This window comes from Ranitomeya imitator, chromosome 1, assembly GCF_032444005.1.
Source record: "Ranitomeya imitator isolate aRanImi1 chromosome 1, aRanImi1.pri, whole genome shotgun sequence".
Classification (NCBI taxonomy): Eukaryota; Metazoa; Chordata; class Amphibia; order Anura; family Dendrobatidae; genus Ranitomeya; species Ranitomeya imitator.
This window is the reverse complement of record NC_091282.1, coordinates 911805729-911832633: the sequence shown is the minus strand read 5'-3', so window position 1 is coordinate 911832633 and position 26905 is coordinate 911805729. Positions and strand designations below refer to the sequence as shown.

At 42.1% G+C, this 26905-nt stretch overlaps 1 protein-coding gene across 3 annotated transcripts in view; it reads right to left on the bottom strand.

Annotated features, from left to right (window-relative positions):
• The window catches only part of SLC4A4 (solute carrier family 4 member 4), a 368399-nt gene that overhangs the window by 248164 nt on the left and 93330 nt on the right, over positions 1-26905 (bottom strand). For all 3 annotated transcript variants that reach the window (XM_069743508.1, XM_069743505.1, XM_069743507.1), the window contains exon 3: positions 24910-24983. In XM_069743508.1, coding sequence (XP_069599609.1) covers positions 24910-24983 — 74 coding nt within the window. The remainder of the gene's footprint in view (positions 1-24909; positions 24984-26905) is intronic.

The following is a 26905-nucleotide window of genomic DNA, read 5'->3' as shown; positions in this document are numbered from 1 at the left end:
TCTATCTAGCTAGCTAGCTAGCTAGCTATCCCATATTTATCGATTATTTATCTATCTATCTATATATCCCATATCTATCTATCTATCTATCTATCTATCTATCTATCTATCTATCTATCTATCTATCCCATATCTATCTATCTATCTATGGATATATCTATCTATCTACAGTTAGGTCCATATATATTTGGACAGAGACAACATTTTTCTAATTTTGGTTATAGACATTACCACAATGAATTTTAAACAAAGCAATTCAGATGCAGTTGAAGTTCAGACTTTCAGCTTTCATTTGAGGGTATCCACATTAAAATTGGATGAAGGGTTTAGGAGTTTCAGCTTCTTAACATGTGCCACCCTGTTTTTAAAGGGACCAAAAGTAATTGGACAATTGACTCCAAGGCTATTTCATGGACAGGTGTGGGCAATCCCTTCGTTATATCATTCTCAATTAAGCAGATAAAAGGCCTGGAGTTGATTTGAGGTGTGGTGCTTGCATTTGGAAGGTTTTGCTGTGAAGTGAACATGCGGTCAAAGGAGCTCTCCATGCAGGTGAAACAAGCCATCCTTAATCTGCGAAAACAGAAAAAACCCATCCGAGAAATTGCTACAATTTTAGGAGTGGCAAAATCTATAGTTTGGTACATCCTGAGAAAGAAAGAAAGCACTGGTGAACTCATCAATGCAAAAAGACCTGGGCGCTCACGGAAGACAACAGTGGTGGATGATCGCAGAATAATCTCCATGGTGAAGAGAAACCCCTTCACAACAGCCAACCAAGTGAACAACACTCTCCAGGAGGTCGACGTATCAATATCCAAATCTACCATAAAGAGAAGACTGCATGAAAGTAAATACAGAGGGTTCACTGCACGGTGCAAGCCACTCATAAGCATCAAGAATAAAAAGGCTAGACTGGACTTTGCTAAAAAACATCTTAAAAAGCCAGCACAGTTCTGGAAGAACATTCTTTGGACAGATGAAACCAAGATCAACCTTGACCAGAATGATGGAAAGAGAAAAGTATGGCGAAGGCGTGGTACAGCTCATGATCCAAAGCATACCACATCATCTGTAAAACACCGCGGAGGCAGTGTGATGGCTTGGGCATGCATGGCTGCCAGTGGCACTGGGTCACTAGTGTTTATTGATGATGTGACACAGGACAGAAGCAGCTGAATGAGTTCTGAGGTATTCAGAGACATACTGTGTGCTCAGATCCAGCCAAATGCAGCCAAACTGATCGGTCGTCGTTTCTTACTACAGATGGACAATGACCCAAAACATAAAGCCAAAGCAACCCAGGAGTTTATTAAAGCAAAGAAGTGGAATATTCTTGAATGGCCAAGTCAGTCACCTGATCTCAACCCAATTGAGCATGCATTTCACTTGTTAAAGACTAAACTTCAGACAGAAAGGCCCACAAACAAACAGCAACTGAAAACCACCGCAGTGAAGGACAGGCAGAGCATCAAAAAGGAGGAAACACATCGTCTGGTGATGTCCATGAGTTCAACACTTCAGGCAGTCATTGCCAACAAAGGGTTTTCAACAAAGTACTAGAAATGAACATTTTATTTAAAATTATTGAATCTGTCCAATTACTGTTGGTCCCTTTAAAAACAGAGTGGCACATGTTAAGGAGCTGAAACTCCTAAACCCTTCATCCAATTTTAATGTGGATACCCTCAAATGAAAGCTGAATTTCTGAACTTCAACTGCATCTGAATTGTTTTGTTTAAAATTCATTGTGGTGATGTCTATAACCAAAATTAGAAAAATGTTGTCTCTGTCCAAATATATATGGACCTAACTGTATCTATCTATCCCATATCTATCTATCTATCTATCTATCTATCTATCTATCTATCTATCTATCTATCATCTATCTATCTATCTATCTATCTAATATCTATCTATCTATCTATCTATCTATCTATAGATCTATCTATCTATCTATCTATCCCATATCTATCTATCTATCTATCTATCTATCTATCTATCTATCTATCCCATATCTATCTATCTATCTATAGATCTATCTATCTATCTATCTATCTATCTATCTATCTATCTATCTATCTATCTATCTATCCCATATCTATCTATCTATCTATCTATAGATCTATCTATCTATCTATCTATCTATCCCATATCTATCTATCTATCTATCTATCCCATATCTATCTATCTATCTATCTATCTATCTATAGATCTATCTATCTATCTATCTATCTATCTATCTATCTATCTATCTATCTATCTATCTATCCCATATCTATCTATCTATCTATCTATCTATCTCACATCTACCTACAGTATTTCTCTATGTAACTATTTTTATATGGATTGTGAATATAACTCTCGATGTGTAGATTACGGAGGTCAATGACAGATATTCTTACTCCAGAACTGAGTAATGTACTAATCACGATATTTTAAGTGAAGGAGTTAATAAACACGACTGCAGAAAAATACATTTTACTAAAGTAAAACAGTGGCCTAATGCAATATGGATTATTCATTATGTCATTATGTTAGCATTTCCAGAAAGCATGGCTTAATAATAAGTAATAACATTATCTTGCTTATGCCCCGATGCATTGTAGGAAATATTATGCAGAAATAGCATCTACATTAGATACCAAGAAGACGAAATCTTTATACTCATATTAACTATATTCTAATGACTAACAGCAGTTGTCTTTACTGTAATATTCCTCATAAGAAAATGTTCTGGAATTCAGATTATTTATAAGGAGACAGCTCACATTGTAATGCTCGGGGTGTTCTGATTGTATGTAAATCAGCTTGTTAATGGCCTACTAAAATGTGAGACAAATATCTTATCATTTTTCACAATGCCATGACTTTTGCTGAGGTGTAGGGAACATAAGCATAAAGGCCGGTGATTGGCTGCACCCAGGGGCGGATTATCAGAGGGTCAATATGGGCGGTAGCCCAGGGCCCAGTGGTGTGGGGGGGCCCTGGGCTACCGCTCAGATTGACCCTCTGCTAATCCGCCTGAGTGTGACTGTGCCCGCCGGGCGGCGTTTATGTGCCCCCGGACCCGGTGGGCAGAGAGAGGGGCCCGCATCGGGCCCCTTCTCATCTGCTCACCAGGCCCCTTCTGGCGCTGCGGCGGTTTCCTATTGACGTGCGGGTGCGTGCCCGCATGTCAATAGTTAAAAACAGCTGCCAGCCAATTGGAGGCTGGCATCTGAAGTTGGCCGCAGCGCACACGTCGCCGGCGTCTGACGTCATTGTCAGTCGCCGGCGAGTGTGCGCTGCGGAAGGGAGATCGCCGCTGGAGCGTCGGTCAGGTGAGGAGACTGTTTTTTTTTATTTTGTTTTGTTTTTTGATCGGTTAACGGTGGGCACACGGGGGGGGGGGGGGTTGGGGGGCAATGCTGGAGGACACACTGGGGCAATGCTGGAGACACTGGAGCAGATTGCTGGAGGACATACTGGGGCAATGCCGGAGACACTGGGGCAGATTGCTGGAGACACTGGGGCAATGCTGGGACACTGGGGCAGATTGCTGGAGACATGGGCAGATTGCTGGAGACACTGGGGCAGATTGCTGGAGACACTGGGGCAATGCTGGAGACACTGGGGCAATGCTGGAGGACACACTGGGGCAATGCTGGAGACACTGGGGCAGATTGCTGGAAGACACACTGGGGCAATGCTGGAGACACTGGGGCAGATTGCTGCTGGAGACACTGGGGCAGATTGCTGGAGGACACACTGGGGCAATGCTGGAGACACTGGGGCAGATTACTGGAGACACTGGGGCAGGTTGCTGGAGACACAGGGGCAGATTGCTGGAGACACAGGGGCAGATTGCTGAACTCACTGGGGCAATGCTGGAGACACTGGGGCAATGCTGGAGGACACAATGGGGCAATGCTGGAAACACTGGGGGCAGGACTGGAGGCATGGGCAGAATATAGACATGGGGCATGATTGGAGACACGGGGCAGAATGAAAGACATGGGGCAGGATTGGATCATGGTGCAGGATGGAGACAGATGGGGCAGGATGAGGAGATCATATGGTGTAGAATGGATACTCATGAGTGCAGGATGGGAGAACATATGGCTGGAGCCAGGAATGAGACACACGAGGCCAGGGTGGGGAATATTATTACCATAGGGGCTAATTAAGGGATATTATTACTGCAGTGATGTATTTATTTAATTTTTTGAGTATACTGTTTTAAATGGGGGGAGGGGGCGGTCCTGTTACTGTGCAGAGTGACACTATATCGCCTTTTTTTCTTCATGTGGTGTAATGTAGAAGTTGTGAAAAATTAAGTAATGTGTTCTACAAGCGGAGCTCGAGATAACTGTGTTATTTCCTGCAGAAAGGAGTCCTGGCTGGAAGAAATGATGGCGGTCTGTGCTGGATGAAAGATGAAGGACTTCACCTAGAGACGTCACTGGTGAGTCAGTGTTACCTATACACTGACACTATACACTGTATACTATATACAGAGGTCCTGTGTACAATGTCACCAGTGATCACTGTATTACCTATACATTATATACAGAGCTCCTGTGTATAATACCACCAGTGATCTCTGTATTACCTCTACACAGACACTGCATACTAAGTACAGATCTCCTGTGAATACTGGCACTTATGGTGATAGTATTGTGTTTTTTTTTTTTATTACTGATCAGTATTGTAGTATTCAGTCACTATGTGGTGGTAATATGTGGTCTGGAAATGGTGTTGTGGTATTTGTCCCTTGTATGTGCTATTTGGTCACCAATTGGTGGTAATATGTGGTCTTGACATGGTGCGGTGGTATTTGTTCCTTGTATGTGATAATATTCAATAACTGTGGTTGTAATTTGTGGTCTGCTCATGGTGCGGTGGTAGTTGTTCCTTGTATGTGATATTATTCGATCACTGTGGTTGTAATTTGTGGTCTGGTCATGGTGCGGTGGGATTTGTTCCTTGTATGTGATATTATTGGTCAAAATATTCCTAAATTGTATTGCAGATTTTAACAAATATTTAATAGGTTACAGTAGGGTAGGGCCCGGCCATTTTTCTAGAATAATCTGGTTCGGGTATATCATGACCCCCGTCACATGAACCCCGTCACATGACCCCGTCACATGACCCCCGTCACATGACCCCCGTCACATGACCCCCGTCACATGACCGGGGGGGCCAACAGTGTCTGAACAGCCCGGGGCCCTGGCTACCCTTAATCCACCCCTGGCTGCACCGGTCATATATTAACACTGTAGGAAAATCAAAGACCGCCGAAGAATCAGTGGTGGGGGATATAAAAGGAATCTATCACCAGGTTTTTGCCGCCTAACATGAGTAACATAGTAACATAGTAACATAGTTAGTAAGGCCGAAAAAAGACATTTGTCCATCCAGTTCAGCCTATATTCCATCATAATAAATACCCAGATCTACGTCCTTCTACAGAACCTAATAATTGTATGATACAATATTGTTCTGCTCCAGGAAGACATCCAGGCCTCTCTTGAACCCCTCAACTGAGTTCGCCATCACCACCTCCTCAGGCAAGCAATTCCAGATTCTCACTGCCCTAACAGTAAAGAATCCTCTTCTATGTTGGTGGAAAAACCTTCTCTCCTCCAGACGCAAAGAATGCCCCCTTGTGCCCGTCACCTTCCTTGGTATAAACAGATCCTCAGCGAGATATTTGTATTGTCCCCTTATATACTTATACATGGTTATTAGATCGCCCCTCAGTCGTCTTTTTTCTAGACTAAATAATCCTAATTTCGCTAATCTATCTGGGTATTGTAGTTCTCCCATCCCCTTTATTAATTTTGTTGCCCTCCTTTGTACTCTCTCTAGTTCCATTATATCCTTCCTGAGCACCGGTGCCCAAAACTGGACACAGTACTCCATGTGCGGTCTAACTAGGGATTTGTACAGAGGCAGTATAATGCTCTCATCATGTGTATCCAGACCTCTTTTAATGCACCCCATGATCCTGTTTGCCTTGGCAGCTGCTGCCTGGCACTGGCTGCTCCAGGTAAGTTTATCATTAACTAGGATCCCCAAGTCCTTCTCCCTGTCAGATTTACCCAGTGGTTTCCCGTTCAGTGTGTAATGGTGATATTGATTCCCTCTTCCCATGTGTATAACCTTACATTTATCATTGTTAAACCTCATCTGCCACCTTTCAGCCCAAGTTTCCAACTTATCCAGATCCATCTGTAGCAGAATACTATCTTCTCTTGTATTAACTGCTTTACATAGTTTTGTATAATCTGCAAATATCGATATTTTACTGTGTAAACCTTCTACCAGATCATTAATGAATATGTTGAAGAGAACAGGTCCCAATACTGACCCCTGCGGTACCCCACTGGTCACAGCGACCCAGTTAGAGACTATACCATTTATAACCACCCTCTGCTTTCTATCACTAAGCCAGTTACTAACCCATTTACACACATTTTCCCCCAGACCAAGCATTCTCATTTTGTGTACCAACCTCTTGTGCGGCACGGTATCAAACGCTTTGGAAAAATCGAGATATACCACGTCCAATGACTCACCGTGGTCCAGTCTATAGCTTACCTCTTCATAAAAACTGATTAGATTGGTTTGACAGGAGCGATTTCTCATAAACCCATGCTGATATGGAGTTAAACAGTTATTCTCATTGAGATAATCCAGAATAACATCCCTCAGAAACCCTTCAAATATTTTACCAACAATAGAGGTTAGACTTACTGGCCTATAATTTCCAGGTTCACTTTTAGAGCCCTTTTTGAATATTGGCACCACATTTGCTATGCGCCAATCCTGCGGAACAGACCCTGTCTCTATAGAGTCCCTAAAAATAAGAAATAATGGTTTATCTATTACATTACTTAGTTCTCTTAGTACTCGTGGGTGTATGCCATCCGGACCCGGAGATTTATCTATTTTAATCTTATTTAGCCGGTTTCGCACCTCTTCTTGGGTTAGATTGGTGACCCTTAATATAGGGTTTTCATTGTTTCTTGGGATTTCACCTAGCATTTCATTTTCCACCGTGAATACCGTGGAGAAGAAGGTGTTTTTATCTAAAAAACTAATTAAAGCTGCCAAAAAGGAAACAGAGAAGCACATTGCTAAGGAGAGTAAAACTAATCCCAAACTGTTCTTCAACTATATCAATAGTAAAAGAATAAAAACTGAAAATGTAGGCCCCTTAAAAAATAGTGAGGAAAGAATGGTTGTAGATGACGAGGAAAAAGCTAACATATTAAACACCTTCTTCTCCACGGTATTCACGGTGGAAAATGAAATGCTAGGTGAAATCCCAAGAAACAATGAAAACCCTATATTAAGGGTCACCAATCTAACCCAAGAAGAGGTGCGAAACCGGCTAAATAAGATTAAAATAGATAGACAACTGACTGGGGTATATAGCCTTGCAGGACTCTTTAGTCACTGCCAGTTGTCCATTGTTTTTGGAGGATTCTCTTCCCTGCTGGTCTCTCCAGTTTGCTGTGCTTTTCTACAAAGATAAGTCTCCCTAAGCTAGAAGATCGTTGGGTACAGCCGGGACCAGCTGCTTCGAAAGCATCACCAAACCAGGGATTCAAGCTTCAGGAGGCTAATTTGCATATTCCAGGTGCCTTCTGGGAGAAGCGAAGTCTCCCTAAGCTAGAAGATCGTTGGGTACAGCCGGGACCAGCTGCTTCGAAAGCATCACCAAACCAGGGATTCAAGCTTCAGGAGGCTAATTTGCATATTCCAGGTGCCTTCTGGGAGAAGCGAAGTCTCCCTAAGCTAGAAGATCGTTGGGTACAGCCGGGACCAGCTGCTTCGAAAGCATCACCAAACCAGGGATTCAAGCTTCAGGAGGCTAATTTGCATATTCCAGGTGCCTTCTGGGAGAAGCGAAGTCTCCCTAAGCTAGAAGATCGTTGGGTACAGCCGGGACCAGCTGCTTCGAAAGCATCACCAAACCAGGGATTCAAGCTTCAGGAGGCTAATTTGCATATTCCAGGTGCCTTCTGGGAGAAGCGAAGTCTCCCTAAGCTAGAAGATCGTTGGGTACAGCCGGGACCAGCTGCTTCGAAAGCATCACCAAACCAGGGATTCAAGCTTCAGGAGGCTAATTTGCATATTCCAGGTGCCTTCTGGGAGAAGCGAAGTCTCCCTAAGCTAGAAGATCGTTGGGTACAGCCGGGACCAGCTGCTTCGAAAGCATCACCAAACCAGGGATTCAAGCTTCAGGAGGCTAATTTGCATATTCCAGGTGCCTTCTGGGAGAAGCGAAGTCTCCCTAAGCTAGAAGATCGTTGGGTACAGCCGGGACCAGCTGCTTCGAAAGCATCACCAAACCAGGGATTCAAGCTTCAGGAGGCTAATTTGCATATTCCAGGTGCCTTCTGGGAGAAGCGAAGTCTCCCTAAGCTAGAAGATCGTTGGGTACAGCCGGGACCAGCTGCTTCGAAAGCATCACCAAACCGCGCGCCGAATTTTTGCCTGTAGGACATTATTGCAAGAGAGCTTGGCTGAGTAGATTACACAAGAAGGAAAACACACAGCAAGTCAGCAGGATCTAGGAGCAACATGGCAGATGTGACAACCTACATGGTGAGCTGCAGCATGTGCTACATGTTCACAGATCGACCAGAAGAAGAATTAAATTTCACCTGTCAGAAGTGTAGACTAGTGGCCCTTTTAGAAGAAAAGGTGTGGGGTCTGGAAGAAAGAATAGCAACTTTGAAACTCATCAAAGAGAATGAAGACTTTCTAGACAGAACAGAAGCATCTCTACTGGTCACAGAAGGTGCAAAAAGTGTCAGAGAACCTCCAAAAGCAGATGAGTGGAAGCATGTGACCAAAAGAAGCAAGAAGACCATGGAGAAATCACCAACCACACAACTGAAGAACCGATATCAAATCTTTGTAGAGGATGAAGATGGCACACCTAAGAATGAAGCAATACCAGCAAGCAAAAAAGAAAAGGGCACACAGCAACAAGTGACAGCAAAAAGTACAGCCAAGAAGCAACGAAGAGTGGTGGTGGTGGGAGACTCACTACTGAGAGGCACCGAAGCAGCCATCTGCAGACCGGACATAACTGCAAGAGAAGTATGCTGCCTTCCAGGTGCGATGATCAAGGATGTGACCGATAGGATACCAAAGCTCTTCAGCTCCAAGGACGTCCACCCATTTCTTCTGATACATGTTGGCACCAATGACACGGCAAGGAAGGACCTACCGACAATCTGCAAGGACTTTGAAGAGTTGGGGAAGAAAGTAAAGGAACTGGATGCACAGGTAGTTTTTTCTTCTATCCTTCCAGTAGACGGGCATGGCACCAGGAGATGGAACAGGATCCTTGATGCAAACAACTGGCTAAGACGATGGTGCAGACAACAAGGATTTGGATTCCTGGACCACGGTGTGAATTACTGGTATGATGGACTCCTCGCCAGAGACGGACTACACCTCAACAAACCTGGGAAACACACATTCGCCAGAAGACTCGCTACACTCATCAGGAGGGCGTTAAACTAGAAGAAGAGGGGACGGGAAGAAAAACATTAGACTCGAACAAAGACGACCCAGGAAAACATACTCAGAAGGGAGGTAAGAACATTTCTAAAACAATCCACAGTGAGGAGATTGGAACAAAACAAAATCCTCTAAACTGCATGCTCGCAAACGCCAGAAGCCTGACAAACAAGATGGAAGAACTAGAAGCAGAAATATCTACAGGTAACTTTGACATAGTGGGAATAACCGAGACATGGTTAGATGAAAGCTATGACTGGGCAGTTAACTTACAGGGTTACAGTCTGTTTAGAAAGGATCGTAAAAATCGGAGAGGAGGAGGGGTTTGTCTCTATGTAAAGTCTTGTCTAAAGTCCACTTTAAGGGAGGATATTAGCGAAGGGAATGAGGATGTCGAGTCCATATGGGTTGAAATTCATGGAGGGAAAAATGGTAACAAAATTCTCATTGGGGTCTGTTACAAACCCCCAAATATAACAGAAAGCATGGAAAGTCTACTTCTAAAGCAGATAGATGAAGCTGCAACCCATAATGAGGTCCTGGTTATGGGGGACTTTAACTACCCGGATATTAACTGGGAAACAGAAACCTGTGAAACCCATAAAGGCAACAGGTTTCTGCTAATAACCAAGAAAAATTATCTTTCACAATTGGTGCAGAATCCAACCAGAGGAGCAGCACTTTTAGACCTAATACTATCTAATAGACCTGACAGAATAACAAATCTGCAGGTGGTTGGGCATTTAGGAAATAGCGACCACAATATTGTGCAGTTTCACCTGTCTTTCACTAGGGGGACTTCTCAGGGAGTCACAAAAACAATGGACAACTGGCAGTGACTAAAGAGTCCTGCAAGGCTATATACCCCAGTCAGTTTTGCAATTAGTAGATACACCTGTCCAATCCTGCAGTCCAGGCACAACTGCATTACCCTCTACAACCACCGGAGGGAGCCCAAAAGCTGAATTCACAACAGTATATATACACACACATACACCGCCATGGCCGAAAGTGTTGACATTATTGCAATTACACATGTGTGTATTGGAACAACACGAAAACAGAGAAAAAAAAAGGCAAATTAGACATCATTTCACACAAAACCCCGAAAATGAGCCAGACTAAATCTAAAATTGTTGGTAAACAACTGTGTTTCAAGCATGTGATGCTCATTCAAACGCACCTGTGGCAAGTAACAAGTGTGGCAGTGACTAAAACAATGGACAACTGGCAGTGACTAAAGAGTCCTGCAAGGCTATATACCCCAGTCAGTTTTGCAATTAGTAGATACACCTGTCCAATCCTGCAGTCCAGGCACAACTGCATTACCCTCTACAACCACCGGAGGGAGCCCAAAAGCTGAATTCACAACAGTATATATACACACACATACACCGCCATGGCCGAAAGTGTTGACATTATTGCAATTACACATGTGTGTATTGGAACAACACGAAAACAGAGAAAAAAAAAGGCAAATTAGACATCATTTCACACAAAACCCCGAAAATGAGCCAGACTAAATCTAAAATTGTTGGTAAACAACTGTGTTTCAAGCATGTGATGCCATGGCCATGGCCGAAAGTGTTGACATTATTGCAATTACACATGTGTGTATTGGAACAACACGAAAACAGAGAAAAAAAAAGGCAAATTAGACATCATTTCACACAAAACCCCGAAAATGAGCCAGACTAAATCTAAAATTGTTGGTAAACAACTGTGTTTCAAGCATGTGATGCTCATTCAAACGCACCTGTGGCAAGTAACAAGTGTGGTCAATATGAAAATCACATTTGAAACCAGATAGAAAGGGGAGAAGTTGACTCAATATTTGCATTGTGTGTCTGTGTGTGCCACACCCAGGATGGAGAACAGACAGAGGATAGGAATACCGTCTGAGGACGTGAGAACCAAAATTGTTGAAAAATATCAACAATCTCTGATACTAGTCCATTGCAGTTATTTATTCCAAAGGGTATGCAACCAAATATTAAGTTGAAGGTGCCAACAATTATGTGCAGCCTATTTTTGAGGGTTTGTGTGAAACTATGTTCAATTTGCCTCCTTTCTCTGTTTTTTTTGTGTTGTTCCAATACACACAAAGGAAATAAACATGTGTATAACAAAACATGTGTAACTGCAATAGTTTTCTGGGAGAAATACTTAATTTTCTAAAAAAATTTCAAGGGTGACTGGCTAGGCCACTCCAGGACCTTGAAATGCTTCTTACGGAGCCACTCCTTAATTGCCCTGGCTATGTGTGTCAGGTCATTGTCATGCTGGAAGACACAACCATCTCCCATCTTCAATGCCCTTACTGAGAGAAAGAGGTTGCTGGCCAAAATCTCATGATTCATGACCCCATCTATCCTCCAATACAGTGCAGTCGTCCTGTCCCCTTTGCAGAAAAGCACCCTTAAAGTATGATGTTTCCGCCACCATGTGTTCTTGGTGTTGCACTCTTCGTTTTTCTTCCTCCAAACATGGTGAGTGCTGCATAATCTGGGGTCAGACACCTTGATTCCAGTGATGTGCCACTTACTGAACTGCTTGCTGTAGTTTTGATAAAATCACTGTATAATCAGCAGGAGATTATCAGTAGAGGACTAGTAAACCTGCTGCCATTTGGTCCTCCGTATTCATAAGCTCTGTATAACCCCACCCACACTACCGATTAGCATCTTTCTATGTATACTGCACATGAGCAGAAAGCAGCCAATCAGTGGTGTAGGCGGAGTTGTGGCAAGCTAAGCATTCTGAGCATTGCTGGATGTGCACCAGATAAAACAGGGATTTTATCAAAATGACAGCGAGCGGCCTAGAAAGTGATACATCACTAGAATCAGGGTCTCTGGCCGATATGATGCTCCTCTCAGATGGGGCAGCAAAATCCTAGTGACAGATTCCCTTTAATGTACATGCTGGTGCTTCTTTTATTTCATGGCATTTCCTCCATTTGGGCATTTTTTTTCCAAACTTGCTAAGCCCCCTTCAACTGTTCCCCCACACGATTTACAGAAAATGTAAAAAGTTGCAAAATTTTTGAAAACTGGTGTAAATACTTTGATGAGTTTCACCCTTCATAAATTAGAAAGATGCAAAACTGCTCATTTCTACAGTGAATAATAAGCAATACTTCCTTAAAACCGGAAAAAATCGTTAATAGGGTTTTCTTACTCCGCTGAACACATTGATTAGTGAAGCCATTTTCAGTAATATGATATTGGTCTGGTCAGTCACTTATTAAGATTTTCTCATGTTGATATAGTTGACATTCCCCTGTAGTGATTTTCTCCCACTGAATCCACATTTCTCAGACCTGAGGTTAGTGAAGCAGCTGTCTGTTCTGTCTGTAGCTTCAGCAGTGAGTGTTCATTCATACAGGGAGTTTTTACAGAATCCACCAGCTGCACATTCACCATGGCTAAAGTGTTACTGACTCACCAGAAATATGCAGCAGTCATATATCAGTAGTGTGTGATAGCCACTTCTTGCTATCACCATCCACTGGTTTATATTGATATTATCGTTTACATATTCAAAATAATTTAAAAAAGAAGTGTGTATACATGTACAGTATATTGTTATGATCTGGTGGCCTAGGAGCAGCATGAGACGTACTCTGGAGAAGGTGGTCCCTGTACTGACCGCAAACCCTGAACCTAGCAGCGCAACTAGAAGTAGCTGAGGGGGGTACCTAACACTCCCTAGACCCCTCGACACAGCCTAAGATCTAACTACCCCTAAAGACAGAAACAGGAAACCTATCTTGCCTCAGAGAAAATCCCCAAAGGATAGATAGCCCCCCACAAATATTGACTGTTAGAGGAGAGGGAAATAACATACGCAGACATGAAATCAGAATTTAGCATAGGAGGCCATACTAGCTAAAAAGAAAGAATAGAACAGAGTACTATGCGGTCAGTAAAAAAAACACTAGAAAATATCCACCACAGAAAATACAAGTCACCACATCTGACTAAAGACATGGAGGGTATATCTGCATCTCCAGAGACACAGCTTGGCTGCAAAAAAAAAAAACCTTCACAGACAAAGCTGGGCAAGACAAAAACATGAATATGCACAGAACTATAAGGTCCACAGCAGGTGGACAGCACAAACAAAAGCCAGAACTTATCTTTGTAGAAAAGCACAGCAAACTGGAGAGACCAGCAGGGAAGAGAATCCTCCAAAAACAATGGACAACTGGCAGTGACTAAAGAGTCCTGCAAGGCTATATACCCCAGTCAGTTTTGCAATTAGTAGATACACCTGTCCAATCCTGCAGTCCAGGCACAACTGCATTACCCTCTACAACCACCGGAGGGAGCCCAAAAGCTGAATTCACAACAGTATATATACACACACATACACCGCCATGGCCGAAAGTGTTGACATTATTGCAATTACACATGTGTGTATTGGAACAACACGAAAACAGAGAAAAAAAAAGGCAAATTAGACATCATTTCACACAAAACCCCGAAAATGAGCCAGACTAAATCTAAAATTGTTGGTAAACAACTGTGTTTCAAGCATGTGATGCTCATTCAAACGCACCTGTGGCAAGTAACAAGTGTGGTCAATATGAAAATCACATTTGAAACCAGATAGAAAGGGGAGAAGTTGACTCAATATTTGCATTGTGTGTCTGTGTGTGCCACACCCAGGATGGAGAACAGACAGAGGATAGGAATACCGTCTGAGGACGTGAGAACCAAAATTGTTGAAAAATATCAACAATCTCTGATACTAGTCCATTGCAGTTATTTATTCCAAAGGGTATGCAACCAAATATTAAGTTGAAGGTGCCAACAATTATGTGCAGCCTATTTTTGAGGGTTTGTGTGAAACTATGTTCAATTTGCCCCCTTTCTCTGTTTTTTTTGTGTTGTTCCAATACACACAAAGGAAATAAACATGTGTATAACAAAACATGTGTAACTGCAATAGTTTTCTGGGAGAAATACTTAATTTTCTAAAAAAATTTCAAGGGTGACTGGCTAGGCCACTCCAGGACCTTGAAATGCTTCTTACGGAGCCACTCCTTAATTGCCCTGGCTATGTGTGTCAGGTCATTGTCATGCTGGAAGACACAACCATCTCCCATCTTCAATGCCCTTACTGAGAGAAAGAGGTTGCTGGCCAAAATCTCATGATTCATGACCCCATCTATCCTCCAATACAGTGCAGTCGTCCTGTCCCCTTTGCAGAAAAGCACCCTTAAAGTATGATGTTTCCGCCACCATGTGTTCTTGGTGTTGCACTCTTCGTTTTTCGTCCTCCAAACACGGTGAGTGGAGTTGATATGAAAAAGTTCTATTTTGATCTCATCTGACCACATGACCTTCCCCCCTGCCATCTCTGGATCATCCAGATGGTCACTGATTAACTTAAAATGGGCCTGGACATCTGCTGACACGAGTAGGGAGACCTTTAATCCATGACAGCATACTGTGTTACTAACGGTGATTTTTGAGACTGTGGTCTCAGCTCTCTTCAGGTCATTGACATGTTCATCATGTGTAGTTCTGGGCTGATTCCTGACCTTTATCAGAATCATCCTTAGCCCACGAGGCTAGATCTTGTATGGAGCTGCAGACCAAGGAAGATTGACAGTCATCTGGTGTTTCTTCCATTTTCTAATAATTGTGCCAATAGTTGATGCCTTTTCACCAAGCTGCCTATTGTCCTGTAGCCCTTCACAGCCTTCTGCAGGTCTACATTTGTGTCCCTGGTGTCCTTAGACAGCTTTTTGGTCTTGGCCATGGTGAAGTGGTTGGAGTGTGATTGATTGATTGAGTGTGTGAACAGGTGTCTTTTATACAGCTAATGTGCTCAAACAGCTGCAATTAATACAGGTACTGAGTGCAGAGTAGGAGAGTTTCTTAAAATAAACTAACAGGTCTGTGAGAGCCAGCATCCTTGCTGGTTGATAGGTGATGAAATTCTTATTTCATGCAATAAAATGCAATTTAATTATTTAAAAATCATACAATGTGATTTTCTGATTTTTATTCTCTAGATTCTAGCTCTCAAAGTTGAAGTGCACCTACTATAAAAATAGCAGACTTCTCCATTCTTTGTAGTTGGGAAAACTTGCAAAATAGGCAGTGTATCAAATACTTGTTTTCATCAGCGTATATATATATATGCTGTATATAAATATATATACAGTATATATATATATATATATATATATATATATATAATATATAAATCTGAATGTGTGTGTGTGTGTGTATGTGTGTGTATGTCTGTGTGTATGTCTGGGATTGGCATCTGGACCGTCGCTGCTACAGCCACAAAATTTTGCACAGTCACACGTCTGGACGCCATGGGCTATGTTGTGAGGCGAAGTTTTAACCCCGCGTGTTCCAATTTACCAAACAATTTTGCGCCTATCTACATAATGGGAAAAAGATGAAAGGAAAAGTGTTGGAGGCAAACTGACAGCTGCCAGATGTGAACAAGGGGGACTTAAAGAATGAGAGCGATGGCGCCAAAGAGTATATACCGTATAGTTGCTAAGGTGGGGCCCCGACATGGGATACTCATCACACAAGGGGATATGAACACACACACAAAATGCACCACACACTACCACGTGCTTGAACACATATACCACCCTCAGCACACATTTCACCGCACATACACCAACCTCGCCACATAAAAGTCGAAACACAAAAGTTGCCACTCAAAACTCGCCATGTGCAAAATTCGCCACATGCAAAACTCGCCACATGCAAAACTAGGCTCACGCAAAACTCGCCACCAGGCAAAACTCACCTCATAGAAAACTCGCCACTCGCAAAACTTACAGAAACGGAAAAATTGCCACATGCACAAAAGTTGCAACACATGCAAAAGTTGCCTCACACAAAACTTGCACATACTCAAAACGCATCACACATAAAACTCGCCACGCGCAAAACTCACCATGCGCAAAACTTGCTGCACTAACCTGTCACATGCAACTCGACACACAAAAAGTTGCTACACACATGTCGCCACACAAAGCTCATCTCACAAAAGTCGCTACATGCATGTTGCCCCACGGAACTCAACACACACAACTTGACACATGAAACCCGCCCTAAACACACACACAAGTCTGGTATTATCCTTCAAAAATACAAATCTGATTTATAAGCAGACAAACTACAAGAGCAACAAATGTACCATATAGGAAATACGGCAGCTGTCAGTCACATGACCTGTCTATTATGTATATGTGTGAGCTAATATATACTGCCAGGGGGGAGGGCTTCCTGTTGGCTGGGGATTTATCAGGCTGCCAATAGCAACCAATGACAGCTCAGCTTCTATTTTGCTACAGTTAATTAATCTAAGCTCTGATTGGTTAATATAGGCAACAAAGGACATTCTCAGTATAACAAAACTTGTGTGAGGTAATAGCATGTCAGTTAGGGTGTGTTGGTGGAAATTCTGATGTCAGTCACATTACCTCTATGTGAGAGGATATAGGAACTGCCAGTTACAGACTATTTTTACCACATTAATGCCTCATATGAAAAGGAATTCCATGGCACGAATGTCAGCTGATGTGAAAAGAAAAGCTGCATTACGGGCCAATGAAAAATCTGAAGACCGAGAAACAAGGCTGACACACATGAGAACAGCAGCTGCTTCCTCAAGAGCAAATGAACTTTCTGAAAAGAAGGAAGTGAGGCTTGCAGACATGAGAACAAGAGCTGCTTCCTCAAGGGCCAATGAACTTTCTGAGGAGAGGGAAGTGAGGCTTGCCGACTAGTGTTGAGCATTCCGATACTGCAAGTATCGGGTATCGGCCGATATTTGCTGTATCGGAATTCCGATACCGAGTTCCGATATTTTTGTGATATCGGAAATCGGAATCGGCATGTGCAGTGCGTATGGTTCCCAGGGTCTGGAGGAGAGGAAACTCTCCTTCAGGCCCTGGGATCCATATTAATGTAAAAAATAAAGAATAAAAATAATAAATATGGATACACTCACCCCTCCGACGAACCCTGGCTGTCACCGCTGCAAGCTTCCGCCTCCGTTCCTGAGAATGCAGTGAGTGAAGGACCTTCGATGACGTCACGGTCACGTGAGCGGTCACCTGACCGCTCACTTTACCGCTCACCTGACCGCGACGTCATAGAAGGTCCTTCACTCACTGCATTCTCAGGAACGGAGGCGGACGCTTGCAGCGGTGACAGCCAGGGTTTTTCGGAGGGGTAAGTATATCCATATTTTTTATTTTTATTCTTTATTTTTTTACATTAATATGGATCCCAGGGCCTGAAGGAGAGTTTCCTCTCCTTCAGACCCTGGGAACCATCCAGGATACCTTCCGATATTTGTGTCCCATTGACTTGCATTGGTATCGGGTATCGGCGATATCCGATATTTTTTGGATATCGGCCGATACCATCCGATACCGATACTTTCAAATATCGGAAGGTATCGCTCAACACTATTACCGACATGAAAACAAGAGCTGCTTCCTCAAGAGCCAATAAACTTTCTGAGGAGAGGGAAGCGAGGCTTGCAAACATGAATATATTTTTGTTAACACATTCTATTTTGCTAACAGCAGTTATTAACCCGGGCGATGCCGGGTAGTGCAGCTAGTATGTATAAATATATATATATATATATATATATATCGGCATTAATATTTTATTATTCTCAATTAGCAAATGCAATGTGAATGAACAAAAGAGGGAGATAAAAAAAATTTAGATGTGGATTGACCTCCCTTTGTCTTCAAAACAGCAGCACACCATCAATTCTTCTAGGTCCACTTGTACACAGTGTTTGTAGGAGAAGGATTTGTGCAAGCCTACATCCTCAGAAGATCTGTGGTTAGCTCTACAAGATGTTTGAAACAACCTTCTGTATATATACTACAGTATATATGACCTGCACTGATTTTGAGTAGATGGAAACTCTTACAGATCCCTAGTATAGAACAGTAGTGAAAAAATGGGTTTTAAAGATATACAAAGATAGGTGCATATCTAGGAAAGAAGGGGCTTATAAATTATGTGCACCAACTTCTGAGTACCAGGAGGGGCACCAACAAGCTATTGTGCCTTGGCCAGGGCATTTAGACACAGAGCTTGGGAAGCAAATTAAAGCTTTAGGCCATGTTCACACTATGCGGTTTTTACTGCGGAACCGCGGCGATTTTGCAGCTGCGGGTCCGCAGCTGTTTTCCATGCAGGGTACAGTACAATGTTACCATATGGAAAACAAAAACCGCAGTGCACATGATGCGGAAAAACCCGAAAAAATCCGCGCTGAATTGCTGCGGAAAAAAAGAAGGACCATGTCACTTCTTTGTGCAGAATCGCAGCGATTCTGCACCCATAGAAATGCATTGATCTGCTTACTTCCCGCATGGGGCTGTGCCCACCATGCGGGAAGTAATGCGGATAATGTGCGGGTGGTACCCGGGGTGGAGGAGAGGAGACTCTCCTCCAGGCCCCGGGAACCATATTTGTGTTAAAAAAAAAGAATTAAAATAAAAAATAATGTTATACTCACCTCTGAAGTCTCAGCGCTGCACGCGGCTGTCCGGTCTCAGGTTTGCTATGCGACCAGGACCTTCGGTGACGTCGCGGTCACATGACCGTGACGTCACCGAAGGTCCTGGTCGCACAGCATCTTTGGAACCGGACCGCCGCCTGCAGCGCCGAGGAGATCGGGACGTCAGAGGGTGAGTATATCATCATGATTTTATTATTTTTAACATTACTATTGATGCTGCATATTGCTGCATATGCAGCATCAATAGTAGGGGTAAATCCCACAGCGGAACCCGCAGCGGAACCCGCAGGACAAACCGCGATAAATCTGCAGGGATAACCGCAGCGGGTTTGCCCTGCAGATTTCTCAAATCCGCTGCGGGAGAACCCGCAGGACAGAACGCATAGTGTGAACATGGCCTTACAGTAGTTAGCGAAAAACTATTAGTACTACTGCTTTAGTTTTGAAACAAAAAGCACATATCTGCATATACAGTGCCTTGCGAAATTATTCGGCACCCTGGAACTTTTCAACCTTTTCCCACATATCATGCTTCAAACATAAAGATGACAAATGTAAATTTTTGGTGAAGAATCAACAACAAGTGGAACACAATTATGAAGTTGAATGAAATTTATTGTTTTTTTTAAATTTTTGTGGAAATTCAAAAACTGAAAAGTGGGGCGTGCAATATTATTCGGCCCCTTTACTTTCAGTGCAGTAAACTCACTCCAGAAGTTCATTGTGGATCTCTGAATGATCCAATGTTGTCCTAAATGCCTAATGATGATAAATATAATCCACCTGTGTGTAATCAAGTCTCTGTATAAATGCACCTGCTCTGTGATAGTCTCAGGGTTCTGTTTGAAGCACAGAGAGCATCATGAAGACCAAGGAACACAACAGGCAGGTCTGTGATGCTGTTGTGGAGAGGTTTAAAGCCAGATTTGGATACAAAATGATTTCCAAAACTGTAAACATCCCAAGGAGCACTGTGCAAGCCATCATACTGAAATGGAAGGATTATCATACCACTGCAAATCTACCAAGACCCGGCCGTCCCTCTAAACTTTCATCTCAAACAAGGTGAAGACTGATCAGAGATGCAGCCAAGAGGCCCATGGTCACTCTGGATGAACTGCAGAGATTTGCAGCTGAGGTGGGACAGTCTGTCCATAGGACAACAATCAGTCATACACTGCACAATTCTGGCCTTTATAGAAGAGTGGCAAGAAGAAAGTCATTTCTCAAAGAGATCCATAAAAAGTGTAGTTTAAAGTTTGCAACAAGCCACCTGGAAGACACACCAAACATGTGGAAGAAGGTGCTCTGGTCAGATGAAACCAAAATCGATCTTTTTGGCAACAATGCCAAACGATATGTTTGGCGTAAAGGCAACACAGCTCATCACCCTGAACACACCATCCCCACTGTCAAACATGGTGGTGGCAGCATCATGGTTTGGGCCTGATTTTCTTCAGCAGGGACAGGGAAGATGGTTAAAATTGATGGTAAGATGGATGGAGCCAAATACAGGACCATTCTTGAAGAAAACCTGTTTAAGTATGCAAATGGCCTGAGACTGGGATGGAGATTTGTCTTCCAACAAGACAATGATCCCAAACATAAAGCAAAATCAACAATGAAATGGTTCACAAATAAACGTATCCAGGTGTTATAATGGCCAAGTCAAAGTCCAGACCTCAATCCAATCGAGAATCTGTGGAAAGAGCTGAAAACTGCTGTTCACAAACGATCTCCATCAAACCTCACTGAGCTCGAGCTGTTTGCCAAGGACAAATGGGCAACAATTTGAGTCTTTCGATGTACAAAACTGATAGAGACATACCCCAAGCGACTTGCAGCTGTAATCACAGCAAAAGGTGGCGCAACAAAGTATTGCACACCCCACTTTTCAGTTTTTGAATTTCCACAAAAATTTAAAATAACCAATAAATTTTGTTCAACTTAACAATTGTGTTCCACTTGTTGTTGATTCTCCAATCTCCACCAACAATTTACATTTGGTATCTTTATGTTTGAAGCATGATATGTTGGAAAAGGTTGAAATGTGATGTATTTTACAGACTAAAACCAGTTTTTCGTCTGATATATGAGACATATATAAAACTTTATATTCCCTTTAAAATGGTTTCATGCAGAGAATAACTAGTTTCTTACAAAATGTTTGGTATAGGAAGAAAATATATTATCAGTGTTAGGCCGGCTTCACACTTGCGAGTTTTACGGACGTAAGAGCGCAGAAACTACGTCCGTAAAACTCGCAAAAAATACGGCACAATTATTCTCTATGCCCCTGCTCCTATCTGCCGTATTTTACTGATCAGTATTATACGGCTTTCTACGGCCGTACAAAATCGCAGCATGCTGCATTTGTCACCGTACTGCGCAAGAAATACGCCAATGAAAGTCTATGGAAGCGTGAAAAATACGGATTACACACGGACCAGCAGTGTGACTTGTGAGAAATACGCAGCGCTGTTAGAGAGAAAAGCCGGTAATTCAGTGCGGTGTACAGTAAAATCACACTGACAGCTTACAGTCCAATAGGTAGAATAAATGTGTACACATAGAATAGGTATATATATATATATATATATATATATATATATATATATATGTCAGTGAGACACATATATGTATATATATTAATATTTATTCCAGCGCTATACAGCTTGAAAGCCGGTAATTCAATTACCGGCTTTTTCTTTCTCCTTCCTAAACCCGACATGATTTGAGACATGGTTTACATACAGTAAACCATGTCTTCTCTCCATTTTTTTTGCAGATTCCACACTACTAATGTCAGTAGTGTGTATCTGCAAAATTTGGCCATTCTAGCTCTTAAAATAAAGGGTTAAATGGCGGAAAAAATTGGCGTGGGCTCCCGCGCAATTTTCTCCGCCAGAGTAGTAAAGCCAGTGACTGAGGGCAGATATTAATAGCCTGGAGAGGGTCCACGGTTATTGGCCCCCCCTGGCTAAAAATATCTGCCCCCAGCCACCCCAGAAAAGGCACATCTGGAAGATGCGCCTATTCTGGCACTTGGCCACTCTCTTCCCATTCCCGTGTAGCGGTGGGATATGGGGTAATGAAGGGTTAATGCCACCTTGCTATTGTAAGGTGACATTAAGCCTAATTAATAATGGAGAGGCGTCAATTATGACACCTATCCATTATTAATCCAATTGTAGTAAAGGGTTAAATAAAACACAAACACATTATTTAAAATTATTTTAATGAAATAAAAACAATGGTTGTTGGAGTATTTTATTCTACGCCCAATCCAGTCACTGAAGACCCTCGTTCTGTAAGTAAAAAAACATAATAAACCAACAATATCCTTACCCTCCGCAGATCTGTAACGTCCAACGATGTAAATCCTTCTGAAGGGGTTAAAACATTTTGCAGCAAGGAGTTCCGCTAATGCAGGCTGCTCCTTGCTGCAAAACCCCGGGGAATGAGGCTAAATATAGATCAATGATCTATATTTAGCTTCATTTGCGGTGAGGCGCCCTCTGCTGGATGTTTATAGATCGTGGGAACTTTCCTAGAAAGCCTGGGAGCTTGGGTGCCTTTTCTGGGGTGGCTGGGGGCAGATATTTTTAGCCAGGGGGGGGGCCAATAACCGTGGACCCTCTCCAGGCTATTAATATCTGCCCTCAGTCACTGGCTTTACTACTCTGGCGGAGAAAATTGCGCGGGAGCCCACGCCAATTTTTTCCGCCATTTAACCCTTTATTTTAAGAGCCAAATTTTGCAGATACACACTACTGACATTAGTAGTGTGGAATCTGCAAAAAAAAAGGAGAGAAGACATGGTTTACTGTATGTAAACCATGTCTCAAATCATGTCGGGTTTAAGGAAGGAGAAAGAAAAAGCCGGTAATTGAATTACCGGCTTTCAAGCTGTATAGCGCTGGAAAAAATATTAATATATATACATATATGTGTCTACTGTCATATATATATATATATATATATATATATATATATATATATATAGACAGTATATATATATATTTTTTTCTTTTTGGGACACATGGATCACTTCTATAGCGGTATGTTGGTTTTGCAAGCCTGCGAGAAAGCCACGCAGTACGGATGCCATACGGATTACATACGGAGGATGCCATGCGCAAAAAACGCTGACACACCCTGCCTACGGAGGAGCTACGGACCACTATTTTCGGGACTTTTCAGCGTATTACGGCCGTAATATACGGACCGTATTTTCATACGCTGAGTGTGAAGCCGGCCTTATTGTTCTACTACATTTCGTGTGTGTGTCTTTAATTAAAAGAGCTTCAACAACTTATCTGGGCCAGATGACAAGTCTTAAGAACTGCTTAAGAACAGCTTTATTTTCTTTTAAAGATATAAATCTCCTTCAGAAAATAGTGATTCCCAGTCCCCACTTAATGTGAATCATAGTATGAACAGCCATGGGAGTGACCCCTTAGCTTTCGTTACTACATGTAATATTGGTAGGGGCATCTTTATTTACATTTTATGAGGTGTCACCTCTTTGTGGTACTACCTGTGTGTAAAAATTGATTCTTCAGAGTGTTTTATGAATGAGAAGCCAAGATGTCCTATACGGAGATACACCACTAGCTACAGTACTTCATACATGTCTTAAATCCTTTTGCCAAGCCAACATGTCAGGTAAGTACAAACAGGTTGCACCATGTCCATTGTTCAAGTCAGCTGGAATTAATCATTTTTAGGACTTTAGGACACATCGTTTACTTATATGGAACATTACTGAAATCTAACACTATCACAAAAGTTGTCTGGAAACATTGAACTTTGCCTACTAAGCACATCAGCAATTTTTATACTGTGACCCTTTTGGCAGCAATTTATTGTGAAACATAAACTTAAATGCAATATATATTTTTACCAATATCTAAAATTGTGGAAAATCCATTGTTTTGTAATTTTTGTTAATATTGTGTACATTGTGTTGTTCAATATGTCTCCAAAACAGTTAAAGGACCAATCCGGCATTTTGTTTGTGATAATTGTGCCTCTGATACCAATCGGTATTGTGCATGTTAATGCATTTGAATACTTACCGGTTGATGTCCTCTACCATCTCCAGTGCTGCTCCGATCCCTCTTCTGGATCACGTGACCACAGGTGTGACCAGCCGGCTCACACAACATCTTCTGCTTGAACCAGAAGTCAATTTCTCTATTTAAGTATATGAGAACTCAAAATAAGGTCTCATAGACTTAAATTAAAAGGAACCTGACAGCAAGATTGAGACCTTTGAACTAGTTACACTAATGCAATTGTCGTTTAACCGTGATTTCAAGCAAGCCCAGAGCTTAACAGTAGGCCACAAATAATTACATAAAGGAAATCCCCTTTAACAGTCATGATGAAGCCATTTTTTAGAAAGTCAGACTTTAGAAGTGCCAATTTGATTAACCCCCTTTTACATTTGCTTCCCAGAAGTCCTGCTGCTGGGACTTCCAGTGGGGTGTGGCATTGTATTAACTGAGCATTACTAAGAGGACACTCTACAAGTGGGTCCCTAAAACTAACAATCACTGCTATGAATTAGTCAACAAAAATGAAAAAGAGAAATAGCAAAAAATATAATTTATTGATATTTGTTTAAGTACCGCTATACCATATGTTTGCAATATAAAACATATTTGCTAATTAGGACTATAAGACATTAAGTGCTCTACTTGTTGTTACCTGAAATATTTCTATTAATCAGCTGTATAGAATTTATTTCTAATTTTATTTTAGGGATGCCCTTTAACATAGTGGTAGCAATATGCAGTATGTTACATAAAGAAAGATTCATAGTCTTACCTTCCACCTCCTCTTCATCACAGACATGCTTCAGGAATGAAGCCCCTCTGTCCAGAACTGCCTCATCCTCCATCCTGTAGTAGTAAAACAGAAAAAAAGAGTGCTCAGACCTCTCCTTGAGCGAGCTGCTTGGCAATACCCTACTGTTGGGCAGGTTAACCTGTTCACCGCTGTTCATATTCTACGAGGAGGCCTCTTCTCCTGATTCTGGATCCCCTCTCTGATATATCCACCTCAGGAGGCCTTGCGATTAAGATGGCCAATGTAACTGGAATCCTAGAGCTTTAGCGATGATGACAGGTGTATCAAACGCATTATCCCGATCAGAAGACATTGAAGCCATTTTTACATTGCAATCATACTCTTAGCAGATTCCATTTTTCCAAAATTACTTGGTAGTAGTTCATGGCCTCTTTTCTCAGCAGAATAAGATATCCAGCAAGCATTGTCCCCTAGCAAACGTACACGCATGCAAGAAGAAGCCTGGCTTACTCCAGCCTCTTAATACATCTGTGCTGAGAGGCAAGCTTTGTGTCACATGCTGGGATGACAGAAAGCTGACATCTGAGGATTAGGCAGAGCTGTCCCAGCTCCTACACTTAGGGCAGAACATCCATGGGCACTTTTCAAGTATTTGACAATCACCTTTACAATCTATGGCTTTGCCAAAAGTCACAGGAAAGAGAACTGGTGCCACCTTAATTTAAGTAGAGAACTACATAATTAGCAATTACCTCATACAAATTTTTATTTCATTTATAATATTTTGTAATTGCATTGCTGATAGAGACATATACTGGTGGGCACCATCAGGACCGATCTCAGCCCTGCTATGAAGAGGCTGATTTACACAGTATTAGTGTTCCCCTGATGGATCCGCAGTACGAAGCCTGGGAAGTCACATATTTTTCACTCACAATAGAAGTGATTAAGATAAAATTACTAAATCACTGGTTATGACATCAAAGGTGAAGCATTACTTTAAGGGCTCGATTTTCTCTGACGAGTGCTATTCGAACCGCATTCTGCATCTGAATGCAGTCTGATTTTTGAAGGCGGCCAGAATAGAGAAGGAGAATCTTTTTTTTTTCTCCACGTCTGAGAATAACTGATGCCTCTCTGATCAAACTATGATTAAACTCTGATCAGAATAAATGGACCGTTTTTCTCGGATGTGGAGAGAACGGTCATCTGACCTTACCCTAATCAAGACATCAGAAGCCTATCAAAGAAGAACCTTCTAACAATGATTACACAACCAGCAAAAAAAACATTTCGTAATGGGGAACAAGGAAATTAGGAAGACAAGTGTTTGCACTAGAGAAATGGGTAGAGTTTTATAATCTAGCATTGACTAATACCTGAGTCACGTTTTAAGTTAGGATATCAATCCACATAGCTCACATACTTGCTTTATAGGAAACCATTTGATAATTTTTACGGGCATAAAACTAGCTGCGATAAAGTCATCGACTGAGGTGAAACCACATAAACAATAGACAGCACGATGCATTTATTCTCTCACTCCCTTATGACTTGGGAAAAATAGTATAAAACTATAGTAAAACTATATTTTGTGCTATTCTGTACATTTTATAAATATTGTGCCAGCTAGATCCTAAATATTGAATTCATGTGATCCCATACACAGCAGATAACTGTCAGCGGAACAATGGTTCAGCCGACTGTTTGGTTGGCATTTATAGTATCCACTGCCTATACCGAGCACTGGACTCCTCTGGTTTATCTTGCCGAAAACAAAAGCATCATCAGTCCAAAATTAGACATGCCAGATCCTCATCTTCCTCTATGTCATGTGTAGCGGTAGAGTCAGGACTCGGCCTCTATACACATTAGATAGTCATCCAAGCCCACAAATCGGGTTTGGTCTAATCGATATGGAGGCCATAGAGCAGAAGGACCTTGCTCTTGAGAGGACAATTGGCATACATCAGCTTTGGAGTAGAACCAATCTACTGATGACATTCAGAGGTAA